This window comes from Tamandua tetradactyla, chromosome 5 (genome assembly GCF_023851605.1).
Source record: "Tamandua tetradactyla isolate mTamTet1 chromosome 5, mTamTet1.pri, whole genome shotgun sequence".
Classification (NCBI taxonomy): domain Eukaryota; kingdom Metazoa; phylum Chordata; class Mammalia; order Pilosa; family Myrmecophagidae; genus Tamandua; species Tamandua tetradactyla.
In genome coordinates, this window is record NC_135331.1 from 111,696,597 (window position 1) to 111,724,268 (window position 27,672).

A 27,672-nucleotide genomic window follows, 5' to 3' on the forward strand; every position below is an offset into this window, starting at 1 on the left:
AAAGTACTTCAAGAAAGAAGAGGAACTAGCATTCAAAATATGGTTGGCTGTCCATGGTCATGTTACTTACACAAAGATGTTTTTACACAAACATTTCTCGAACTCATATTATGAGTCTGACACTGAGTTAGTTGCTATAAAAATCAAGGTGACCTGGGCAAAATTTCCACCCTTGTGGAAGGGAAAGACAGGGAGGAAAGGAAAGAAAACAAGGAGAGAGGAGATCATTTGCCATCACTGTAATTTCTCTTCATGTGACTGCAACATTTTGTTGTTCTTTGTTCTTAATGAATGGAGTTGGGTCATATTCTTTGTTTGACAAGTCTTAGAAATAAATTGGAAAACATATTTTCTAAACTAATCCCATGAGTAGACAATGTATTCAGGACTTCAGTGGTATAATCTTCAGTTCTTCAACTCCACAACTCTTCTACCTTCTTTCTCTGTTCTCTGTTCTCACAGTTCCCAAAAAGGTGTAGATGTGATCCTAAGTAGGTGGCCTTCTCCCATTTCTGCTCTGCTTATACGTATCAAGGACCATGAAAAGCCAGCAGATAGTGCAGTTGAAGTGTGAGCGTCCCAAACAATATGACAAAAAGAGAGCATTTCATGGTGCAGATTGGACAAGTTTCCATTCCCTGCTAAGAATGAGAGTATGAGAGTGAGGTAGCAAAATCGAAAAAATTATGTGAAGAAAAAAGTCTGACCTTCACTTCGTCATGATTCCAATTTAGCTGTGGTTATTTTTTGAAAGAAAGACTTTCAGTCATTCCCTCTAAACAGCTTTTTTAGGTGGTTGTGGAAGATTTGGGCCATCTTAAAGGACAGAGGTTTAGAAGTGTTTCATTGTTGCAGTGATTCAAACCCACATACCTCATTTCTTCATCAAAATCCCATTTACTTGGCAGTGAATATTGATGATGAGGGTGAGGGGTGTAGGTGAGAACGGGTTCCTCCTGGGGTGCGTGGTATGTTGTGGAAGGGAAGTAGCTAAGATCCACATGCGTCTTCCTTTCATAATGACCACCTCCAGGATTTGGCTGTAATGGGTGACAGCTGTTTTTGGCTGCTGGCGGTTCCACCAGAATCTGCTGGAAGAATGGTTCTGAAGAGTTTGGAGAAGAGGAGGAGTCATAAGGCCAACTGGCCAGAGGAAAAGGATAATTGGGACAATGCCTGTCATTGAGAGGATTTCTCCCCAAAGCAGCATTTTTATTCCATGTTTGCAGATCATTGCTATCCGAGTAGACTCCAGGGACTGAAGGCTGAAGTAGGTCTCCACTATTACAGATCATACTATTGAACAATTTGCATTTCTCATAGAGCTTAGTGGGACCCAAGGTGGAAGTGAGGTCTGCCAGATCAGTGGTTCCCTCAAAACCACAACCCTTGGAGAAGGATAAACAATCATTCAATGACTTCTGCGGGGAAGTGTTAGCTATTAAATGTCCACTGTAACTACCAGGCAATTGGACACCTTTCTGGAAAGACCAAGTTAAAGGCAAACTTTCCCAAGTTTGTGTTTCACCTGAAAGACACTGGAAAGAAAAATGAAATGTTCATGTTAATAAGTTAAATAAATTGACACAACTACCACAGGCACTCACGAGTTAGTCTGTACAAATAAACACTTTGTCCGATTTTCCTCATTCCTTACATATTTGAAGCACAAACACGGCCGCTTTCTTACAGCCACTCAAGATGCAAAAGAAGCAAAGGCTGCTTCCATTTCAATTTTAAAACTACTAATCCTAAGAGCTGAATATTCCTTTACTCTGAGGAGCTATGAGTATGTTAAGATGCTTCACCCTCAAACACAAATCGAATATCCTGTCTTTGTGAGGAACAGAGGTGTTAAAGAAAAATCAAGCAGCAACTTCAAAGATTATATTATACTCAGTCTGACTCCCGGGAGTTTTCCACCATTTTTTTTTTTTTTTAAATAATTTCCCTCCTTGACCTTTCTATTTTTTAGTGCTTGCTGTAGTCTGAGAGACAAGGGTTGTAGTTTTTCTCTCAGGAGGCTCCTCTCAGGGCTCAAGGGAATTTGGTTGAATCAAAAATAAAGCATCTAGAGTATTTATTTTTATAAATGTTGGAAGCATATTGTCCTCCAGCTAATCATAGGAATAGAATCTGGTTGGGAATTCAGTTACGTTCATGTTTCTGTAAAATGATCAAACTAACAAGAGGATGGGTCTGGGGTGGTAAGAAAGCAGCAGAGAGATGGGAGGAAGTGACTTTTGACTTGTCTCATGGCTGGGAGAGGGGAGGAAGAACCAGCCATCTGGGTTTAGGAGCGCATGTTTCTCTGCAACAGACTCAAGTAATAATTTTTTTCTATGTAAGGTCCATTTAGAGCTTCCAGGGATAGTCCAACTCCATCTCTCTTCTCTAGAAAAGAAATGTGGTGCACTGAGCAGTAGAAAAGTGTAGGACTTACTATCACTGTTATACAGATGAACCCCAACCCTGTGATATGACTCCCACAGAACAGTGAATTTCACATCACAGTTGATCTGCAGAGAGTTGCCTCCCCTGGCCCCCCTGCTCTGCCAGCACCGTCATTTTCAGAAACTGCCTGGTTACTTCATAGTGGTGGAGTGGACTTAGGAAATAATTTCCTTTGGGGTGGATGGGTAGGGTGGAGAATGGAGATTTTTGAGAGGAACTAAAAGGCATGAGGCTTCTAGAGCAGCTAGAAGGAAAAATCTGATATGATGGTATGGTAGCCCATGACAAACTCTGGGAACTGTCCTGTAACTATTTGTTCAAGAGTGCTTTGAAAACTTGTTTTTTTCTTTCCTTGCTTGATATATATGTTATACTATACAATAAAAAAAATTTTCAAAAAGAAATAGGAAAAATAAAAAAGCATGAGGCTAGATAGTTTATAGAGATCATTTTAGTCCACTTGGCCTCAACCAGAAACAAAATATAGGGTAGCAGATATAGGTCAATTACCAATTCAAGTTTCTTTTTAAAATTATAGTAGGGAAGATAGTTCTAAAATTATATGGAATTTATGGTTGGGAACAGGCTACAAAGATGATAGAAATAAAGAATAAAACTTCACTCAATTGCTCTGCAGATGCTTGCTTATAGACACGCCTGTTAGTACCCGGGTTTGGCTGTCATTGGAGGGAAGGGACCAGGGCAGTCTGTGGCCCCCACCACAGGAATGACTAGTTGCCATATGTTTTGAGCAGACATGAGGAAAGGTTACCTTTGATTCTAGGCTGCTCCTCAGCTTTAGAGAGACAGAGGAGGATACTGAGTGCACTTTCCTCATTGTTCTTCTTGCCTCTGCTTCTACTTTGGTTTCTGGTTTCGGATGATCATGCTCTCCCTTTGACTTAAAGGAGACAATGAAATAAAAAGAAAATAATAAAATAAATAACTAGGTTGTACTTCATAGGGTGTACATTTTTTTTACTATAGGTCCTGCTGGGTCCTGTAATTGACTGTGGTAACAAGATTGGATAAAAGTTTGAGGCACTGCTCAAGCCTGCATGCTCTTTCTTGCCTCCCAGGTTTTGCTTAGGATGGCCCCTCTTCCAGTGATGCCTCTGACCCACCTGACAAAGTCAGATTTGCAATTTCCATAAGTAAAATTTATTAACTGCCTTCTACCCTAAATGCAAGATGCATTAATAAACACCCAATGTGCTTTATCGTGGAATCTTCAATACAACCTATAAGGTAGGTACCATGAGTATCACCCACAGGTCGCAGAAGAACAAACTGAGGCATGGAGAGAGTCATGTGGCTAAGTGGTGGAATTAGGATCTAAAGTGTGCTGGAGCCAGCCAGCTGAGAGCCAACAGTTCAATCTTCAGTCTTGTGAGCTGGTTGTTAAAAAACTGCTGGTAGGCTTGAAATCAGCTGTGGTGGAAATTCTTATATTTCAGAGATCATCAAATGGTACAAATCAGAAGTTGTTTGTTTATTTTCCCAGAGAGCTGGCTAACCAGTACACCACTGACCAGAGTCCACTCTCTTCACCCCTTTCTCTAACACCACCTCCATCAGTAATTCCGAATATCCACATTTCACATGAAGCTGAGATTTAGGGGAGTAACGTAACTGGCTCTGGTTTACAGAGCTAGTTAAAAGCCAGAGCTGGCACTCCCTGAACTCAGTAAAGGTTTGTTGAATCAAAGAGAAACTGAATCGCATGATTAGCTCAAACCCAACCTGGAAAAATATGAAGCGTCCATCATGCCTCCAGAAGTTGGTGACGGGGAAGCCCCCGTGGCCTCGGCAAGGAATTAGCTTCAGGGGCCCGTTGCAGTTGGGACAGTATTTCTCTACAAAAGAGCAGATGGGGTGGGGGGCATGCCCAGCTGAGTATGTCAGTCAACTCCTGAGTCCCTGCTGTCCTTCCCACTTTAGCCTTGACTCTGGGGCGGCAGAGAATAAACCTGTCCTGTGGGTTTACCACTGGGTATTACCCCCTGACCGTAGGAGCCCTGGCCACCATCCTAGCCTAGGTCAGTCTCACAAACAGAGAAGCAGCAGCTGCCTACCAAGTAGGGTGTTTCACAGGTCAAGGAAGAGCTCTTCTGAGCAGAAAATCCCTCCCCACTCATTTACTGATACTTGAAATTCTTTGTAGAGGAGAGTATAAAATTCTTTCATTTCACAGTTAGTACTAAGGGGCAAGGGTCAAAACTACATGGGAGAGAGAACAGAGCTACTTAAATTTTCACTATGGTATAAATGGCAGACCCCAGTTTCTGCCTGGAGAGCCAGTCTTGAAGACAAATTACAAGGAAAAACATGAAGTAAATTGAGGTCTGAAGTGGGCAAGGCACAGAGATGGGCACAGACTGTATCCACCTCACAATTTGGCAAATATGATTAAAAAAACTAAAAAAACCAAATGAATAAATATCTCAACTTCCAAATATGACCCACAAACCTAAATAGCATGGAATTCAGTCTAACCTCCAATTTAGTCCCACCTGTCATCAAAACACTCATTGAGATCACTCAGGGACCATTTCCCAAGATGTCAGGGTGACAAATCTGATAAACGACTTCTTTTAAGCTTTCCATTGGTGCACTGATGAATTAATGTTGCTCCTCTACTTGACACATCTTCCTTTCAATGGGGGCCTTGAGACACATGTCTTAACCCAAGAGACCAGTTTTACTGGTGGCAGATCTGGGCACGGCAGATCAGTGGGGCATCCCCGGGGGGTAGAGGGGCTGGTCTGGCTCCCTCATGGCCCACAGAGGAACAGCCTTAGCCCCAGCCACACTCGGAATGGAGGTTGGGTCCTGGGGCCGGGATGTGGCATCCCACCCTGGCAGATGCCTCTGAATCAATGTCAGCTTCCTTGCCCGTCCCACCGAGCCCCACTCACTCTGCTGCCTCTGCCGGGCTTTGTCGCAGATGGCAGGTCGCAGGTAGATCTTCTGCCCGTCCTGGGTGGAGCAGTCACGGCTGCACACCACCACGCCCAGGCAGGACTTCTTGAGGATGCGCGAGTTGTGGTTGTTGGTGTTGCGCATGGCCCAGCTGCTGAGGTGCTTCTGGGCGCTCCTGTCCTCCGAGCTGTAGATGTGCTTCACGTAGGAGTCCGGCCATTCCTCGAAGCAGTCCGCTCTCTTCACATTCTAACAGAGGCACAGGAATAGTGGTAGTATATTTTCAGGAAGAAAATACAACTGTCATTCTCTGTGGAGTCAGTAAGCAGGGAAGAAGTTTGGGCAACTCAAGCTGACCAAGAGACCTCTGGAAAGGACCTCCCTGGAGTAACTCTGACTGTGGGCTCTGAAGGCTCAGCTTTGCTGCACTGATGGGGCTTTCTTTCCACCACTGAACCAAAATGAGCTTTCATTCAGCTCCTCTGAGTGCTACCGACTGATGGCTCTCTCTAGCCCTTGTGACAAGGTTCCAGGCATTTCTTACTAGGCATCCATGAGGGTGCTCTTACACATGATTGTGCTCTTACACAATAACTGGGGGAAAATTGTGGCTGGATACTGTGTGCTTCTGTCTCATCCCACACTGTAGTTACCTTCTTGGGAATCCTATGGGTGATGCAAAGGCAGCAGGGATAAGCAGCAGGAAGAGTTCAGAGCAGTGGTTATGCAGGGTCCTGCGAACACTACCTCCCTAAAGGAGATTTTCTTCCTTTACTTTATAGAGTCCTCAACATGGCAGAGGAGTAGTGAAGGGATTGTTTTGACCAGAAGCTCCTAATGCTCTTGCCCAGGAATGAGATGATTCCCTGTGCACAAACAGCTGACTGACCTCTTCAGGAAACACGGGACACTCAATCCTGATAGTATAAGTTAGTTGGTTTCTGTGCCTCTGTTTCATCTGCAAAATGGGAATAATGAGACCTGCCACCTCACAGTTGCTCTGAGGACTAAAATGCGATCACATAAATAAGCCCTCAGTGAGTACTGGTTAGCTGTGAAGTCACTGATGTGGCAGGGCATTTTCCTTGGCCCTACATTGGTGCACAGGTGCCTTTGGGAAATGCTAGTCAGTTCTTAGAGTGAGGATCATTGAACAGTCTCAGCAGTCAAACTCAGGCTGTGCCCACCCCACAGCGTCCAGAGACCTGTCCTAGGTTGAGGACATTTTTCATTTAGAAGATTCTGGAAGGTTAGAAAGGAGACTACCCCCCAGCCACCTCTCTCTTCTTCCCCCAAAACAAAGTATAGCTTAGAACATGGGGAAGAAAAGACAAGAGAGTATAGAAGGAATAAAGCAAACATTGAAGTCAAGGTAGATGGACAGCGTGGGTGTCCGAGTTAGACTTCAAGTTTAAAATGTGCTAATGCTCTTTGCAACATGATGCCCTGAGAAAGTGACTTTGTCTCTGAAGCCTCATTTTCCTTTTCCATTAAATGGGGGCATTAATTAAACCTGCCTCACGAGAGTGACAGGAAGTACAGATTTGTGTAAGCTGTAAATCCTCTGTAATGGTAGTTGTATGAATTTCTGGGGGAATTGAGTGGGTCTGAGGAAATATAAATGCAAGATTTTCTGTACATGAGGGATAGTACTATTTAGTGGTTAAGAGCAGGGGTTTGCTTGTCCAGAGTGATGCCCAGATAAATCCCAGAGTGATTTGAACAGTGATTAGGGAAGTATTTGCAAAGTCCCCTAGGGGGAATGGTGAGAAAGGGGGAAAATTCGACTTCCCCAAGCGGAGAATTCTTGATATTCTCACAGGCAGTGGAAACAGCCAAAGCAATAGGCCAAGCCTCCAATCTTGGGGTTTGTTCATATGAAACTTTATCCCACAAAAGATAGGCTAAGCCTACTTAAAATTAGGCATAAGAGAAACCCCCAAGAGAACCTCTTCTGTTGCTCAGATGTGGCCTCTCTCTCTCGGCTGACACAGCAAGCAAACTCACTGCCGTCCCCCTCTCTGCGTGGAGCATGACTCCCAGGGATGTGGACCTTCCTGGCAACGTGGGACAAAAATCCTAGAATGAGCTAGAACTGAGCATCAAAGGATTGAGGAAATCTTCTCGACCAAAACGGGGAAGAGCGAAATGAGACAAAATAAAATGTCAGTGGCTGAGAGATTCCAGAGTCAAGAGGTTTTCCTAGAGGTTATTCTTACGCATTAAATAGGTATCACCTGTTTAATTAAGATGTAATGGAGAGGTTGGAAAGAACTGCCCAAAAATGTGGAGCTGTGCTCCGGTGGTCATGTTTCTTGAAGATAATTGTATGATGATATGGCTGTCACAGTGTGACTGTGTGGTTGTGAGAGCCTTGTGTCTGATGCTCCTTTTGTGTACCTTAGTGACAGACAAGTAAAACATATGGATTAAAAATAAATAAATAATAGGGGGAACAAATGTCAAAATAAATTTAGTAGATTGAAATACTGGTGATCGGTGAAGGGGAGGGGTAAGGGGTATGGTATGCATGAATTTTTTTCTGTTTGCTTTTTATTGCTTTTCCTGAATTGATGCAGATGTTGTAAGAAATGATCATGATGAACATACAACTATGTGATGATAGTGTGAGTTATTGATTATGTAACAAGAACAGAATGAGCATATGATAGGAATGTTTGTGTTTGTGTGCAGATATGTATCATAAATAATAAATTAATTAATTAAAAAAAAAGAGCAGGGGTTTGCAAACCAGGTCATGCAGGCCAAATCCAGCCTACTACCCGCCAATAAAGTTTTATCAGAACACAGCCACATTTGTGCATTGAAGTGTAGTTTCTGGCTACTTTTGCACCGTACCAGCAAAGTTGAGTAGTTGTGGAGGAGATACTGGCTGACCCAAGAAGCTTAAAATATTTACTTTCTGTCCCTGTACAGACAGTTTGCCGACACCTAAGAGCATGGAGGCCAATTGCCTGGATGTGAATCTTAAGGAATTTCCTTGACCTTTCAGTGTCTTCATTTCCTGCTCTGAAAAATGAGGGTGAGCAGTGTAACCACCTCATAAGGAAGTTGTGTGGATTGAATGAGTTAATATATGCCACGCCTGACACAGAATAGTTTCGTCTAAGTGTTAGCTGTTATGAGACTGGATCTGGGGCCCCCTGTACTGGCTTTCTGGAGAGAAGACACACAGAGAGGTCACTGCATGCTCCAAACCTCTATGTACTAAGCCAACTGCAAGACAGGAGCCTGTGCCCCGATGAAATAAAAGCTTAATCGGCGCCTCTCTCGTTCCACCACCTTCTGACCAGGACTGGCCCTTCCTGTGCCACTGTAACGCCTATGGCATGAGAAGGGAAAGGAGGACAGTAAGAGGAGGGGCAAGGGCATGAGTCAGAGGAGTGTGGCGGCTGGGGAAGTCCCCTCCGGTCATGAGGAGTTTGCGGGAAGGAGGCCCAGACCCTGATGGAACTGTCTTCTTTTTTCAGGTCTTTCTTCCTTCCCCATTTTCCCCAGTAGAAAGCACCCCAGGCCTCTCCGTCTTCTGCTTTCTCCACCCACCTTTTCTACTTTCCCTCCTGTTCTGACCTACAGACCCTTTGTTTTCTGTTACAGAAGTGCCATCAAAGCCACAATAGAGTTTTTTATCTTTCAAAATAATAAAAATGCAGCTAAAACATTAAAATGGGCACTTTGCCCTAACAATTCGGGACTGAAAAAAATCTACTTGGAGGATTTGAATTTTGCAAACGTAAAGCCCAGTTGTGAGGATGGCAGAGGCGAAGGCAAGGTGCATTTGAAGTAAGGTGAACAGCTTCACGTTTTAAAGGTGAGACTTCCCCTCAGGCAGGCCAGTGCCCCAAATCCTGTGAACCACAGGAGGGGGGAATATTTAAGAGAGCTTTTCAGTTCCTTTCTAAAGCAACAACTGGGGAGGAAGAAATGGTTTGTACTGTCTTTTAAGCTATTTCTTAAACAAATAGCCAAGAGAATAACTTGATGCAAACGCAATTATTCCCAATAATTTTCTCAGTCCATGGTTATCAAAATGATTTCTGCATTGTGAATGGCACTGGGTAAATGGGGTGGCCAGGTGGAGGAGTTGTTTATGTCCAGTTTTTTTATTTTTAATTACAAATTGTTTTTTTATTTCTTGTTTAATGATATGTATGAGTCAATTAGAATGACAGCAACAAAAATAACATTATGCAAGCAGAATCCAAAGAAGAAAAATTAAATTTCCGTGATACAACATTAAATGCTATTTATATTTCTTTAACTGAAACCACAAAACTCATTTGGGCATTAATTCCAAATTAATCAACAAACAACTAAGACTAATTTGGATAAAAATAAAACTTTGGCAAGCGTTTACTGCAAAACTGAGACTCATATATTTCTAAAATGATTTTTATAATCTTGATCACTGATACATATCTGTATTAGCCAGATTTTCTGCTGAAGTGGGTAGAAGAGATTGAAGTTGGGAACTTGGCTAGTAATATTTTTATTACAATAAACATACTTACTGGAATTGAACCGTTTCTGTATAATTTTAATTCCAGTCCCTATTGCAGGGCAGAAACACACAGGCAGTCAATAACTTTTTCCTGAGTAAATGAACTGTGCTGCCAAGCGTTCAGAATTAAACAATTTACAGCCTAGTATTTAAAAATAGCTTGTCACCACTCTAGGTAATCTTACCGATTGTCCTTCGATTTATATTCAAATATGCCAAGGCCAAGGGAAAAAAACTGTGTTCACATTTAATCCCATAAACATTTTATGGTATTTTTAATATGGACACAAGCACAAATGGGTGTTAAGTGTCTGCTCTTAGTTTTATTTTTTTCTCTGCAGTTCTGCCCTGTGCTTCCTGTTGGTCTAAGGCTGTGACTGCAGCAGGATATTGCAGGCCTGGAGGCTTGAGGCTGCTAAGCTGGAGCAGGCACCTTCTCTGCGCTGTGACAGGTCTATTTAACTAGCACAGCTGTTGTAGCTGCTGTTCGCAGTACAAAATAGTAGAGCTGTCCGGAAAAGGCATGGCTCATAAAATTATGTCCAGTCTTTTGACTGAATGTTTAGTGGGATTTTTGACATCTTTTTATGTTAACATTGATGGAAAACCCAGACCCCACTAATGGAAAGGAACCCAAGTATCAAATGGTTGATGGCAATTTCTGAAAACCTTTGAAATTTAAAGACATCAAAGAGGTAACCTTTTAAGAGAGAGCGTAATCATTTTTAACTCTTGTTTAGATTTAAAGAAAATATTTTCTCCTTTTTAGAACCTTTGTTTATTTTAATTTCTAACTTTGCATGAGTAACTCTTTGTTTTTCCTCTTGGTTAAGAAGTTTATAATTTAAAGGGAATATTCCTGAGGTTTCCAACATGCAAATCTAACTAATTTCTTTTATAACATCATGGATAGTACATCACTGAGGATTTAATTAAGATTTCTGTGACTGCTGTATGTGATTTTTTTTCATTAATCTAACTTAAAATCTTTGAATTCTATACAGTCATAGAGAATTCATCATCCTCCTATCATTTTAATTTACCTTAATTACATGAAATTTTAATAGGCACCTTAAGAATCAAGTATATACTATTATTATTTGAAGTAAAAAATTAAAATCAAATTTCTAAAATCAGCTGTCAAAATATCTACATTATCGTGTTACTATATAAAAATTGGCTTTCAAATAGGCTGAATCCCCAGTCTTGGGGTTTGTTCATATGAAGCTTAACCCTGCAAAGGATAGGCTAAGCCTACTTAAAATTAGGCCTAAGAGTCACTCCCAAGAGAACCTCTTCTGTTGCTCAGATGTGGTCTCTCTTTCTCAGCCAACACAACAAGCAAACTCACTGCCCTCCCCATCACTATATGGGACATGACTCCCAGGGGTGTGAAACTTCCTGGCCATGTGGGACGGAAATCCTATAATGAGCTGGACTCAGCATCAAGGGATTGAGAAAACCTTCTCGACCAAAAGGGGGAAGAGCAAAGTGAGACAAAGTGTCAATGGCTGAGAGATTCCAAACAGAGTCGAGAGGTTATCCTGGAGGTTATTCTTACACATAATGTAGATATCACCTTTTTAGTTAAGGTGTAATGGAGACACTGGAGAGAACTGCCTGAAAATGTAGAGCTGTGTTCCAGTAGCCATGTTTCTTGAAGATGATTGTATAATGATATAGCTTTCACAATGTGACTGTGTGATTGTGAGATCCTTTTGTCTGATGCCTCTTTTGTCTACCTTATGGACAGATGAGTGAAACATATGGATTAAAAATAAATAAATAATAGGGGGGAAATGTCAAAATAAATTTAGTAGCTTGAAATGCTAGTGATCAATGAATGGGAGGGGTAAAGGGTATGGTATGTATGATTTTTTTTTCTGTTTTCTTTTTATTTTTTTTCTGAATTAATGTAAGTGTTCTAAGAAATGATCATGATGATGAATATACAATTATGTGATAAAAAAAGAATGTTCAGATTGTATGTTGATTGATTTTATTAATAAAAATTTAAATTAAAAACTTTTAAAAACTTGTAAATAAATAAATAATAGGGGAACAAATGTTAAAATAAATTTAGCAGATTGAAAAAAAATTGGCTTTCATTTGGAATATAGTCCACTTTTATATAAATCAGCTATCTATCAAGTTTTCTTAGTTATAAGATTTTCTTATTAATTCTGTTTAAATGAATATTTCCAAATAAAACAGGAATTGCAAACATTTACTTTGCTGGTTTGAAGCTGTTATGAACCCCAGAAAAGCCACAGTCTTCTAACCCAATCTTGTGGGGGCAGAATTATTGTTTCAGGTAGGACCTTTTGATTAGATTGTTTCTGTGGAGATGTGACCCACCCAGTTGTGGTTGGGCCCTTTTGTTAATTATTTTCATGGAGATGTGACCTGTCCATTCACGGTAGGTTATAATCCATTTACTGGAGTCCTTTAGGAGAGTTCACTCATGGCCGAGAGGATGCAGACAGAAATGCTCTAAGCGCTAAGCAAGAACTCACAGAAATAGGCAGGACCTGAAGAGAGCCGATACAAAGAGCAGAGAGATGAAACCAAGAGACACAGATGTTTGGAGATGCTAAGCTAAGAGATGAAACCCTGAGTTTGCCCTGGAGAAGCTAAGTGAGGCCACCAGATGCTTGGAGGGCCACTGGAATCAGAAGCTTAGAGCAATGGAACCCAGGAACAAAGGACCAGCAGATGTTGACCACATGCCTTCCCAACTGATAGAGGTGTCACAGATGCCTGCTGCCTTTCCTCCGAGAAGGTATCCTCTTATTGGTGCCTCAATTTGGACATTTTCATGGCTTTTGAATTGTAGCTTGTATGTTAATAAATTCCTGTTATAAAAGCCAATCCATTTCTGGTATATAGCATTCCAACAGCATTAGCAAATTAAAATATGTGCCTTTAATCAAATCGGATAGAGAAAAAACATTAGAAAAAAATATTCAGCCAGCTTTTGGACTTACACACAACTTTTCAGGAACAATTCTGGGCCAACAGGAAACCAAACTCAAACTGTTATCAAATATAGAAATCAGCTCAATAAATTGCTTTTGCTTAAGTGCAAGAATTACTCCTTAAGCTAATTCTGAATTTCTTACCTTGGGATAAGGAGTCAAAGCCCCTTATTTGCTCACTAAGCCAAGCCAGAGTACCCCAGCTTCCAAATTCTCTCCATCACCTAACTCACTCCTCTTCTCTCTTGCCTCTCCAACTCCACCCGAGTAAGCAAGGACCTGATGGTGGGCGCCCAGAAAAGAGTTTCAGCTCCCTCAGGTGCAGTAATGCTTCCATTCCCATTATGCCAGAGGCACAGTGTGGCAGAAGAATGCTTGCTGCAAAACGGGGGTCCCCAGTGATCAGGGGAGTCAACAAGGGTGGTGCCATCCTAGTGACGTTGAAATGACTGTGAGGCCAAGTGGAATGCTGAAAAAGAGGGCCAAGTCATGGGTATCCCTGTCATACCAAAGACAATACGACCTGATTGCACAGTCAGACAACCATTGACAAGAAATCCACAATCTGCTTTACCTGTTGGCTCCATAGCATTGAGAGATACATCCAATTACTACAACTGGCTTATGCTTATTACATTTGAGCCACATGAATTCATAGAAAGAGCTCAAATAATTACCTTTGCTCACAATTTTGAGCTCAACCCATGCAGATGCAAAGAAAATTTTGCTGGCTAATATCATAGTCCAGGAATTAACTAATCAGAGATGGGTCCCCTTTGGAGCTTAATTTACCAGATTTTTGGTTGGCCTATAGCTATGTTTAGCTATATGGATATTTTTATATTTTCTCTATGAAGAATATACTCAGACCTTGAAAATTTGAAATGGCTTGGCATGGATTTGGCCATGGGTTTAATCTAAAAATTGTTTGATACTTAGGAACAGAATGTTTTGGAGTGTTTATCTACTGTGGTGTTATTGGAACAACCTGTACTTAAATGTTCTGCTTAGGAAACTGGCGGGTGTTAGGAACAGAGTGGAGACTCTCCTCTCCCTGGTGAAATGGGCACTATTTAAGAGAAAAAAAAAACTGGGCTTTCTTCCCAATTTCAAAAGGAAAAAATAAATTTGTTAAGGATTCAGATTTCTTATCAGTTATTACAATCAATTGTTAATGATTGTGTGCAACAGTACACATTTTTTAAAAAAAAATGGTTTTGCTAATATTCCCCTTTCGTCCCTCCCCCACACCTCCCATTCCCCAGTAACCTCGAATCTGCTTTCTATCTCTGCAGATTTGCTTTTTCTAGACACCTCTTAAAGTGATATCATACAAATGGCTGTCCTTGTGTGCCTTATTTTTTTTTCCTAAAATGTCACATTTTATTCTTTTGAACTGCTACTTACAACATAATCTAAGTCAATCACTAGAATTATAAATCATGTAACAGTGCTCATGATTCAAAGGCAAGATACAGCCAAGATACCACATGTGCAAGTATTCCATAAATACAAAAATATATGTTTATAAGTATAAGAAACTGTAGTAACATATCTTTGATAATAGCTCTTAGTTCTTTAGAGAAGTATGCCTGGAATTCCGACACTGAAGTCATTGATTATATTCATAACCAGCTTAATGATGATGTTGCCCATTGCCTAACATCTGTAGGACAGTTGGGGTATTTTTGTAGAACATTCATAATTTGAATGTTATCCAAAAGGAGTTTCAACAGCTGATACTCTCTCTGTGCATTTACTGATATTATTTCCATAGGCTTTATTAAATTCTAGCTGTTGTAAATGTTCAAAAGCCTTCATGACATCAGGTTTCTCAAAATTATACACAGAATGGGCTTTTCTTTGAACAAACTTCTGAAACTCATTATAGGCCATTTGAAAATTAAAGGGCTCGTCTTCACAGATGTCATTTAAATGTTTCATAGCTATTATAAGACATATTTCCAAGACAGACAGACCATGTACAATATTTGCTTTAGAGTCCATGCTACACAACCGGTTTGTTTTCATGAGATCTGCTGCAGTCATAAATGGGTATGACATTGTCACATGATTTAAAGCAAGCATCAACATGTGTAATGACTGCAGGTTTTTGCTGACATTGAAATGCTTCTGTAGTACTTCTCGTACACTTCTATCTTCTGAGAGATACTGAATATTCTCATTCCGTTACTCAGCAAAAAGCTTGTCTGGAAATTCTGGAGGTAAAGATAATTGTTCTTTAAATATTTTAAGCTATTTTGGAAAACCAAATGAATTTATTAAATGTATTTGCTGGTGGGAAAATCGTGACTTCACTCTTTTTTCTAGGAGTTCCAAAATATCCAATCTACACGTAAGACCAATAACTGCTATTGGAGTGTGTGCAGACTGAGAAATGTCAAAGATTATAGAGGAGAGTTTGGTTTTTATGATGAGCAGAAAGATCAAATTCATCTAATACGAAGATCACTGGGCAGCTGCTAGTCCAGTCACCCTTTTTTAATGCTTCCAGAAAAAAATGGAAGTTTTCAGCAAAGCTTCCAAAAACTTTATCTCCAACTATATTTTCTAGATTTAACTGCCTTGTGATTTCCTTTAGGAAAATTTTATCATTGATCTGCAGCAGTCCATTCCGGTGAACTTGTAATACATTTTCACTCACTTCTATTTCCATGAGTTCCTTCAAAGCATGATTTACTACCATGGTCTTTCCTGATCCTTGGGGTCCAACAATGAGCACAGAGTTACTTTATCCCTGGATAGCAGTTCTTTTTAGCAGCTCAATTAAGTGTTTGTATTGTACCTGAATTCCAAATAGGTTACTATGTGGACTTTGATGGCAAAATCTTTCACAAAAAAATTCTTTGCAGCTGTGAAAGGCACGCTGTATGTATTAAGGTGTTATTCTTTGATTTACGACTGCTCATTTCAACAAACTCAAATCCTTTCTGTCATCCTCCACAGCTCCAGGGAAGGCACTCAAAAATGGGGGGCAGGAAAGGTAAGTGTGTCTTTGGGGCTTCATTGCCTTTTTCTGGCTCTGACTTTCACTCTGGGGCAGCAGTAGCACCAAACCGTATAGGCAGTGGAGCCTGGGGGTGAGGGTTGTATGCCTTATTTATTTCACTGAGCATGTTTTCAAGGTTCTTCTTGATGCAGCCTGTCTCATAACTTCATTCTTTCTTATGGCCAATTAATATTCCATTGTGTGGGTACTACATTAGTGTATCCGTTCATTTGTTGATAGACACCTAAGTTATTTCCACCTTTTGGCTATTGTGACTAATGTTGCTATAAATATTGCTGTACAAGTATCTGTTTGAAACTCTGTCTTCACTCTCTTTGGGTATATAGCTAGATCATATGGTAGATAATTCTTGGTTAAACTTTTTGAGGTACTGTCACATTGCTTTCCACAGTGTGTGCACCATTATATATTCCCACAAGCAATGGACTGGAGTTCCAATTTCTCCCCTTCTTCTCCAACACGTTATTTTCTTCTTCTTTTTTTAAAATAGCCATCTTTGTGTATAGGGATATCCAGTTTTAACAGCACCATTTGTTGAAAACACCATTCTTTCCCCAAATTAATGTACTGCACTCTTGTCAAAAATCAGTTGGCTATGGGTATGGGGCATTATTTGTGGACTCTCAGTTCTTTTCTATTGGCCTATGCAGTACCGCCCTGCTTTGATGACTGTGGCTTTGTAATAAGGTTTTTTTTTTGCATGGGCAGGCTCTGGGAATCAAACACAGGTCTCCAGCATGGCAGGCGAGAATTCTGCCAATGAGTCACAATTGCTCGCCCTGTAATAAATTTTGAAATGGGTATGAGGCCTCTAACTTTGTTCTCCCTTTGCAATTGTTATTGGGTAATTTGGGGTCCCTTGCAATTCCATATGAATTTAAGGATCAGCTTTTCCATTTCTGCAATAAGAGCTGCTGGGATTTTGGTAGGTATTGCATTGAATCTATACATTGTTTTGGATATTTTAATAATGAATCTTCCTATCCATGAAATAGGCACTGATTTTGTTCCATTAGATCAGAGGATCATGAGTACTTCCATGGAAGTTAACACAGCTAAATGGATGGACCCTGTGTCCCTACACCTGCTATTATGTCTGGAATGTTGCTTCTACTCAAAAATGTTCAATGTCTGTTTTAGTTTCCCATAACTAAAACAAATGCTAAAACAAATGCCATAAGGTGGGTTGTCTTAACAAAAGGAATTTACTGACTCCTGGTTTCAGAGGCTTGAAGGTTTGCTTCCTCCCAGACTCAGTATCTTCTGGAAGCTTGGCTCCAGGGTTCTTTGGCTTTTCTGTCACAGGGCAATGCACATGTCAGTGTCTTCTCATTTCTCTTCCAAGTATCATTGACTTCCACCTTCTGACTGCTCTCTGTGTCTTCTTTTTCTGTGTCCAATTTCCTTTGATTGTAAGGACTTCAGGCCTATTGGATTAAGGCCCACCTTCATTCAGAGTGGGCACACCTTAACTAATACCATCTTCAAAAGTCCTATTTGCAAATGAGTTCCCACTCATAGGACCAGCAGTTGGGACCTGAACATACCTTTTATGGGGAGATCAATCTCCAATAATATCTTAATGAGGGTTGTATTCACTGTTGTCAATGACTAATCTACTAATTTTGACATAGCTGACGTGTAAAAAGAAGATGCAACTTGTGTTTGGATGACTGAATTGAAGCCTAAAGTATGTAAGAGGACTAAAAGAAGAATCTGCCTGTGTGTTGCAGAAATGCTGATCCTGCCCAGAAAATAAAATTATGAAAAATAAGCTACAAAGTCTTTATATAAGTGGAACAGAGAATGAAAGTAGGGAAACATAATAATAAGCCACTGCATTTGATCCTTTAAACTAGATGTCTTTTTTCCAAACAGGTGATCTGAAGAACATTAAACACCTGAGGAGCTCTATGAAAGAAGGGCTCCATGAGAAAACAGTATGGCAGTTCCTTAGAAAGTTAAGTACAGAATTACCATATGACCCATGTTTTAGTTTGCTAAAGCTGGGAAATGCAATATACCATAAATGGATTGACTTTTACAATGGGGATTTATTAAGTTACAAGTTAAAATTCTAAGGCAATGAAAATGTCCACGTTAAGGTATAACAAGAGGATAACTTCACCCAAGAAAGTCCAATGGAATCCAGGATTTCTCTGTCACATGGGAAAACACGTTATGTCTGCTGTCCTTTCCTCTGGGCTTCTGGATTCAAATGGCTTTCTCAGCATCTCTGAGTGTCTGTGTCTAATCTTTATCCAAAATGTTCCCCCTCTTAAAGGACTCCAGAAAGCTAATTAAGAATGGTCAGGGTCACACCTTCATAGAAACAACCTGATAAAAAGGTCCAGCCCACAATTGGGTGGGTTATATCTCCACAGAAACAACTTAGTCAAAAGGTCTCACCAAACAACAGGTCTGCCCCCACAAGATTGAATTAAAAAAACATGGCTTTTCTGGGGTACATAACAGTTTCAAACCGGTACAACCCAGCAATCCCACCAGTAGTTATATAATAAAAGGAATTGAAAGCAGAGACTCAAACAGATATTGGAACACCAATGTTCACAGTAGCATTAATCATAACTGCCAAAAGGTGGAAGCAGCCCAAGTGTTCATCAATAGTGAACAGACAAATAAAATATCATTTATACATACAGTGGAATATTATTCTACCATAAAAAGGCATGAAATTCTGATTCATGCTACAACATAAATGAACTTTAGTAACATCATGTTGATTGAATTAAGCAGGACAGATATTGTTTGATTTCACTTATATGAAATAATTAGAATAAGCAAATTCATAGAGATAGAAAGTAGATTACAGGTTATCAGGGTTGGGGAGGGCTAGGGCGGAAAGAATGCAGAGTTATTGCTTGATGGGTTCAAAGTTTCTATTCAGGGTGATGGAAAGTTTTGGTAATGGATGATGTTGATATTAGTACATTTTGAATGTAATTATTATCACTAAACTATATACTTAAAAGTGGTTAAAATGGGAAAAACTGGGTGGGCCATGGTGACTCAGCAAGCAAAGTTCTCACCTTTGCCATGCCAGAGACCTTGTTCGATTCCTGGTGCCTGTCCATGTGAAAAAAAAAAAGGGAAAAATTATATTGCATATTGTGCTGGTTTGAAACCATTATGTACCCAGAAAAGCCATGTTCTTTTAATCCTAATTCAGTCTTATGAGGGCAGACCTATTGTTTGGGTGGGACCTTTTGATTAAGTTGTTTCCGTGGAGATGCATCCATCCCATTGTGGGTGGGACCTATTGATTAGATGGAGATGTGACCCTGCCCATTCAAGGTGGGTCTTGGATAGTTTACTGGAGTCCTTAAAAGGACTCATAGAGAGAAAGAGAGCTCAGTGCTGATACGGAGATTAAATGCCTAAACACAGACATTTGGAGATGCAGAACTGCCCCAGGAGATGCGAGAAGGCCCACAGGAGCTGAGAGAGGCAACTTAAACCACAAGCCAGGAGGGAAGGACAACAGATGTTGTCAAGTGCCTTCTCATGTGACAGAGAAACTCTGGACACAACTGGCCTTTCTTGAGTAAGGTATTCTCTTGTTGATGCTTAATTTGGACATATTTGTGGCCTTAGAACTATAAACTTGTAACTTAATAAATCCCCTTTGTAAAAGTCAATCCATACATGGTATATTGCATTCTGGCAGCATTAGCAAACTAAAACAGATTCTGGTACCAGAGAAGTAGGGTACTACAGTTTGCAAATATTAAACCTGTTAGAATGGTTTTTACATGGATAAGGGGAAGATTCTGAAAGAATTGTGAGGAGGTGAATAGGAAAGGTCTGGAATGCTATGAAAAGACTGTTGGTAGAAATATGGGCACTAAAGTTTCTTCCAATAAGACCTTAGACAAAAATGATGAATGTGCTGTTGCAAACTAAAGAAAAGCTATCCTTTTTTAAAGTGGCAGAGAATTTGGCAAAATTGAGTGTTGATTGGAAGGTAAAATTTGAAGGCAATGAGCTTGGATATTAGCTGAGAAAATGCATCCTGGCTTCTTCTTGCAGCTTAGAGTAAAATGCAACAGAAAAGGGATAAGCTGAGAACTGAACTCTTTCATGCAAAAAACAAAACAAATCAGAAATTGATGGTCTGGAAAATTCTGGACTTCTAGAAAGTGATACCCCAGAGGCTAGTGTCCCATGTGAAGACTTATCTAAACATGAGTTCAGTCAACCATGTCAGGCCAAGCCAGGATTGGAGATGGAGTTATCCAAAAAGAATTTGTGGAAAGCCCTATTGTCTGATGGTTGTGATCCCTATGTGCTGAGTGGAAAACCAACAAGTTTTTTCCAAGATTTGTATGAACAGAAACACTGCCAGTCTGAACTGAAAGGGACAGAAAAGGGACAAGTAGAAGGAAAAATTACTTGAAAGGCAGAATCATGGAAGCAAAAGTCTGGAGCCAGGAAATCTTGGGCTAGGAGAGGGTATCCACCATGCATGTAGAGAAGGTGAGTTTGCCCTGGAAGCAGAAGGTGGGCCTTCTGCTTTGTTGTTCAGGAAGAATGGTGGTGCCCCAGGCCTTGGAGAGGATGCAGCATATTTCCTGTGGTCTGGGGGAGCATGGCGGCCACCTCATTATTCAAAAAAGGTTGAATGTGTGCCCTGGAGATGGCAGAGAGTCCAAGTGCTACTGCCTCAAGGTTTGGAGACGATGAAGCTGAGAATAAGCTAGTCTCCCCAATGCTTGGATATGTTAAAACCTTCACCCCAGAGTTTGAAGAGAGAAGGGATGCTGGGTAAACCCTTGGAAAGGTTGGGACTGCCACTCTCTCAAGTCTCTAGGATAAACCATCATTCTATAAACGATTCTCAGAAATTAAACTCTAATGGAGTTTGCCCAGCTGGTTTTGGAACTGTTTGGGTCTAGTGATCCTTGTTTTACTTTCAATTTCTCCCTATGGCAATGAGAATGTTCATCCTATGACTATCCCTTCTTTATATATTGGCAGACGATAACTTGTTTTAACTTCATAGGCCTACAGCCAGAGGAGAATTTTTGCCTTAAGACAGGACAAATCATGCCTGGAACTGATTTGATGAGATTTGCACAGTGTTTTTTTTTTACTTGGTATTATATTGGAATTGTTATCAAAATGGTTTAAGGCTTTTGTATATTATGATGCAATGAATGTATTTTGTATATGGAAAGAACATGTCTTTTTGGGGTCCAAAGGTTTGAAACTGTTATGTACTCCAGAGAAGCCATGTTATTTTAATCCTAATTCAATCTTGTGGGCCACACTTATTGGTTGGGTGGGACCTTTTGATTAGCTTGTTTCTATGGAGATACAGCCCACTCAATTGTGGGTGGGAGACGTGACCCTGCCTATTCAAAGTGGGTCTTGGTTAGTTTGCTAGATCCTTAAAGAGCTCACAGAGGAAGCTACAAATGTTGGAGAGGATGCAAAAAAATTGAAACACTTATGCACTGCTGATGGGATTATATAATGCTATAGCCACTATGGAAGACAGTTGGTGATTCCTTAGAAAACTAAATATCAAGTTGCCCTATGACCCAGCAATACCACTACTCAGTATATACCCAGAAGAACTAAAAGCACTGACACAAACAGACATTTTTACACTGATGTTCATAGTAGCATTATTCACAATTGCCAAAAGATGGAAACAGTCCAAGAGCCCTTCAACAGAGAAGTGGATAAACAAAATGTCGTATGTACATATGATGGAATATTATGCAGCAGTAAGATGAAATGATGTCCTGAAGCATATGACAACATGGATAAACCTTGAGGACATAATACTGACTGAAATAAGCCAGTTATGAAAGGATAGATGTATGATTTAACTTTTATGAACTTGGTAAAGGTAAACTCAGAGGTTTATAATACAGAATATAAGGGACCCAGAGATACATGGAAACTAGAGATAGGCAAATAGCTAGCTAATGAAATTGAACTTAAATGTACAAGAATGGATAGAAGTGAAAGCAGTTCATTATGGGATCTATAAGTAATATTGCCATACTGAAGGTGAACATGATTGAAAGGGGTTGTATAGAGCTAAGTACCCTACTGATTAACACTACAAATATAAATAAGTTCTTGTATGAACTACTTTAAAGATATGAATCTTGTACAAAGAGTAAATAATATCAAGGTATGGGAGAAAACTACTATTGCATGCTATGGACTATGTTTAACAGGAAGATATCAACTGTTCCACAGCAATACCAGGAGTAAATAATTGGGGAGGGGGGAGGAGGACAAGAGTTAAGGGGAAGATTGGATTTTCTATTTTGTGAGGGTGTGTTTATTGGTTATTTTTCTCTTGGGAGCAATGAAAATTGTCTAAAATTGAGAGTGTTGATGATTATACTACTAAGTGAGGATGATGTGAGACATGGACTGTTGACTTTAAACATTGTACATAATGCCCAATGGATGGAAGTGGCTGAAGGATACACTGACTGAGAAGTAGGATTGTGAACAGTGGTGTATATATATCATCAAATATCGTGTTGCTGCAGAAAAGAATGAAGTCGTGAGGCATGCAATATGTGAATGAACCTGAGGTCATTATGTGATGAAATAAAAGCCTGAAACTAAAAAGCAAATGTTGTATGGTCAACATTTATAAAACACTTTTAAGAAAACTGAGGCCTAGATTGTAAGCTCTTATAGCAGTCACATTCATTCTGGAGCTGCAATTGTCATTTCTAGATTTTGAGAGGATGTGCTATAATGTATAACCTAGTATTTTCCTGGAATTTTGGGTATCTGTGTGACACCTAAAACTCAGGGTAGGAGTTCTGCAGCTCTGAACTTCAACATTGCCACATACAACTATTAAAGAAACTGAAAAAGAGATCAGATTTCAATTGAGACAAGAATGAAGCTGTTTGGGTCAGGACTAAAGTAAATCAGAATATAAGAGTTAGGAGGACAGTGTCTGTATTTCAGAACTTCACCTACTCTAGGAAGAGAGGTTTAATTTATCCAAAATCTAAAGTTTCTGTAGCATATAATTTAACTCAACCTGTCTAGATAGATCATTTAAACAACCCAAACACATGGAGTCCAGAATGGGAATGAGGGCTTGTAATTCTGTATAGCTTAATGTAATGCTTAGATACATCCCAGAGTATGTGGAGCAGATAATTACCAAGTGTTGGCAGAGTCCCTTGAGGAACAGCAGAGAAAAATATGGAACTATTAACTTTACCACCAAGGAAACTCCTGATACTATTGCAGATATTAAGGACTCCCATGTCAATAGGCCAAGCCCTTGATCTTGAGGCTTGTTCTTGTGAAGTTTATGTATGTAATGGAGAAGTTAAGCCTACCTAAAGTTATGCCTAAAAGTTACTTCTAAAGGAACTCTTTTGTTGCTCAGTTGTGACCTCTCTCTCTCTCTAAGCCCAGCTCTGCAAGCGAAATCATTACCCTCCCCCTTACATGGGACATGATAGCCAAAGGTGAAAGTCTCTCTGGCAACATGGAATGTGACTCCCAGGGATAAGCCTAGCTTTGGCACTGTGGGAGTGACATTGCCTTCCTGACCAAAAGGGGGGAAAATTATAGCAAATAAGGTATCAGTAGCAGAGAGTTCAAACAGATTCAAGAGGATACTCTTATACAAACTTCAGTTAGATATTGCTGTTTTGTTTTATGGTTTGCCAAACCCCAACCAAAACCATTCCTGCCAATCCTAAAGAATACCTAGGGCTCTATCAGAGATTCTGCAAAGATTCTGTGCACTGTGATTACTTTCCAGAAACCTACATGCTCCAGATGGGTTCCTAGGCCAGATAAGTCCTGACACTCAGAGGTGTCAGCTTCTCCAGAACATCAACTAGATCCATCCCCCATCCCATATTATTGACAGCCCTTTTCAACAAGGAAAAGTCAGAATGGGCATAGCCCAAATACCCCTAAGATTGGAAGAAAGATCAAAGGAGAAGGTGGAGTTATAACAGAGAAGATAGGCTTTAACAAATGAGTATAGCTGTTGCATCATTAAAATGCTATTTCTTTCAGTCTCCAGTGTCTTGGTGCAGCAAGAAGGTAAAACGTAAAGTTGTAGAACTGTAACCCATACCAAATTCTGAAATCTGTTCTATAACTAAAGTGTTGTGGTGTGCTTTGAAATGTATTGCTTTTTTGTTTATATGTTATTTTTCACAATAAAAAAAAAGAGGTCGGAGAAAGAGCTCAGAGCCAATACGAAGAGCAGATTAATAGAAACGGACATTTGGAGAGCCAGAAGGAAATTGCCCGAGGAAATACCAGAAGGCCCAGAGGTGCTGAGAGAGCTGTTTGAAACCAGAAGCCAGGAGAGAAGGACAGCAGACATTGCCATGTGCTTCCCATGTGCTACAGGAACCTCCGACATGATCAGCCTTTCTTGATTGATGTATCCTTTTGTTAATGCCTTAATTTGTACATATTCATGGCCTTAGAACTGTAAACTTGTAGCTTAATAAATACCCTTTGTAAAAGCCAATCCATTTCTGGTATATTGCATTCTGACAACATTAGCAAACTGAAAAACTTATGATAACACAACACAAATTTGTAAAAATAAATTTAAGGGGGATGTGGGAGAAGGGACTCCATTGTAAAAAATAAACTAGAGAAACACTGCCTAACTCAGACACTTCTTGGGACAGCCACCAGTGCAGATGGGTGTGAGAAAAGCTCCAAGTCTACAGTAAAAAAATCTTTTTAACTTTGTTAAACCCCACTGCTTCCCTTCCTTTTCCACAATACTATTAGAATTCCTACAGAGCACTTTCTAGGAGATGCTGCTCTGAAGCAGCTTAGACATTTAGGCAGGATATGTAAGACTGGTATTTTCTTTTACAGAAGATGTAGCTAAGATTTAAGAAAATCAGTTTATCCAGAGTCACACATATTGTAAGCAATGGAGCCTGTACATTAATTCTTTCCATCTTTGCCATTTGATGTTTAATACATGCCAGGCACTATGTTAGGAATCATGCTAACATTTCTAGAATGCAGGGCTTCCAAATCTCAGGTCACAGACTCCCCAACTATTAGAACTAATACATCTATAAGAGATCATTTCATGCAAATCCCTCATTTACTGAAGAGGAAGAGAAGCAGAAGTAGGATTCGAACACAGGGCTTTTGCCTCCCAGTCCTGTGCTTTTCACGGTATATCACTCTGTTTCCAGATATATGTATAGCATATAAAAATCTAATGCTTAGAAATTGTCCCAAGACTTTATTTTTCATCTCTGTTGGTTCTTGATCCAATTCCAGGCCAAAATAAGCCCAGATGAGTCGGGTATTGTTTCTGCTCAGAAAATGTTAAGAAACACTTGCATTTTAAATAATTTCTCTGGCATATTTAACAAATTAAAGGTTGTTAAGCTATTTCCATCAATAATCTCAGTACCTCTCTTCTACGAACTGTTAAATGATGCATTTCCAAAACCAAATGTGAATTTCTGTCATACATTTCTCAGTTTAATGTCCTGGGCAGTTGCAAATTCTTTCATTTTTGGAAATTCTTGTTGGAATGTAAACTTTTTTGAGCACTGGGTTTTCTTCCATGGAAGTGATTTTTCCTCTCTCTTGTGTACAGATCACATGTTGATATAGCTACTCTGCCCCAGAAAAAGCACATGCATATTACATAGCATGGTCCACTTATTTCAGGGGGTTCCTAGACCACATTAAAACCCCTGCTCTAGTATGTGACATCTCAAAGTCTTAATGTACCTGCTGACTTCAACTCTTGATTTTGTGCTTCTATTTGGGGGCTGCAACCATGAAATTAGGACTAAGTGGAAATATGGGTCTCTGAGCCAGAAATAAAGTTTACCTTACAATTTTCTCTAAAACTTCTGCATTAATTTCAGTACAAATTAGGAACAACTACAAGCCCAAATCCTTAAAATGAAAGATTGCATGATTTAGCTGTAATTTATTTAATATCCTTAAATGAAAAATGAGGCATACATTTTGTCCTCCATCTCTCCCAAGATCAACCAAGAGAGCATGTAGGGTAGATTTAAGGAGAAACCTAAAGAAAATAAAACTAATAAAGTCTTCATTAGACTGAAAACTTGAATGGTTTATAAATCAAGACTGTGGAACTTCCATCTTCTTCTCGCTGCATGGAATAATTCAAATCCCTTGCTCCTTGGAATTAGGCTGACTAGAGTCACCTTTTCTTTACTTGGTGCTGATGGTCTCCTGTGTTAGCCTTCCTGGTCACCTTCTCAAACAACTCCCTGTGCAACATGCTTCAAATGCCAGGAAAGGAGGTCAAGGAAACCAGGAAAATCAGTTTTAAACAACTAAGGTTTTCACCAATTGACTGTGGGAAAAGTTCGTTTCCAAAAATGAAGGCCAAGAAAGCATGAAGTGAAAATCACACTCTAGAGAGAAAGCAAACCAGTATGTGTGTCTGTGGATAATGACAGAAGTTTGAGAAGACCATCCATATGCCACAATGCACTCCTGCTTGGATAGTCCAAGACAGGCCAGTTATAGATTAAGTTTCAAACGATTATAATAGCAAATAAGATGTGTCAGGACACCTGCAAAATGAAAAGTCAATCTTTGGGCAAATAAATGAAAACAGATTGTATTATACCAGTTAGCCAGGGTGAGTGCCACCTTGGTCAAGTCAACATTGGAAGAGAAGGGAAGTAGTACTTTCTTTGCCTGAGACTATCACTGGGCAAATTTGATAGGTACAAACCTGCACAAATCATAGATCTTGGCTTCTACACTTAAAGTTACTCAGTCCATGCCTGGCAAAGCTGAATAGGAGTTGACCCAGCTAGTACCCTCTCCAATTTCCTTCAAGGTCTTAGCAGATTAACAGTCAAGATTTCATAGCCAAATGCTAAAGGCAAATTCTTATTCCATGAACTTACCTGTGGCAGTTTCATGTCATTAATATCCCAGTTTAATATCTGCTTGGTCTCAGAATCAAAGTCATCTGGTTCCATGATAAAGTCAGGTCAGCCACAGCTCACTGTTTAGTCAATTCCCGTTTGATGTGTTTGAGAACTTTGGTCTCAAAAGCTTTTTAACACAGATGAGATTAGCCCACTCCAGTAGCTTAGAATGGGTGAATATTTTCTGATGCTAAAAAAGAAATGATAAATAAATAAATAAATAATAGCAATGCCGACCATTAAAGAGATAAAAATCAGTACTTGCTTGCCAGAAAAACCTGTTTCATTGACATTTTTGCAAGCACCAACATACAATGAAAAACAAAACATAAAGGCCAGTTAACACTTGTTGAAATAAAGCTTGACCATCAGGAATCAGGAACACAGTGACCACTATTTTGACCCTCAGGTTGGGATTCCTTCCTTATTGCTAATTCCTGTTGATAAGGCCTCAGTAGGGACTACAGTCACCTCTGGCCACTGGTGAAGACTTTTCTTCTCTATCCCTGTGTTGGGATGGGAGGGAGAGCTGGTTTGGAGTTGTTTTCAAGGAAATGCCCTCATGAATGAACCAATGTGTGGTTGAATTTGCAAGAGGGAAACAGCACAACCAGATGCATCTAAAAGTAATTTTAAAATCCAAATTGCTATAGAGATTAACTTCGATGTGCACAATAAATCCTGTATGCCTTTAAATATTATTATTCAACTGACATCTTCCTATCAGATCCCTCTAAAACAGGTTTTCTCAAACTCAGCATTATAGGCACTTGTGTGGATAGTTCTTGTTGGGAGGTGGGGGTGTCCTGTGGATAT

At 39.9% G+C, this 27,672-nt stretch overlaps 1 protein-coding gene and 1 pseudogene across 1 annotated transcript; both read right to left on the reverse strand.

Annotated features, from left to right (window-relative positions):
• Nucleotides 1-27,037, reverse strand: GCM1 (glial cells missing transcription factor 1). The gene is made up of 5 exons (XM_077159232.1): nucleotides 26,833-27,037; nucleotides 5,373-5,625; nucleotides 4,198-4,310; nucleotides 3,227-3,355; nucleotides 1-1,538 (listed from the first exon to the last, which is right to left on the reverse strand). The coding sequence occupies exons 1-5, from the start codon at nucleotides 26,905-26,907 to the stop codon at nucleotides 789-791; spliced, it is 1,320 nt and encodes a 439-aa protein (XP_077015347.1). The 5' UTR covers nucleotides 26,908-27,037; the 3' UTR covers nucleotides 1-788.
• Nucleotides 14,502-15,904, reverse strand: LOC143682689 (origin recognition complex subunit 4 pseudogene; annotated as a pseudogene).
• Nucleotides 27,038-27,672: the final 635 nt, after the last annotated feature.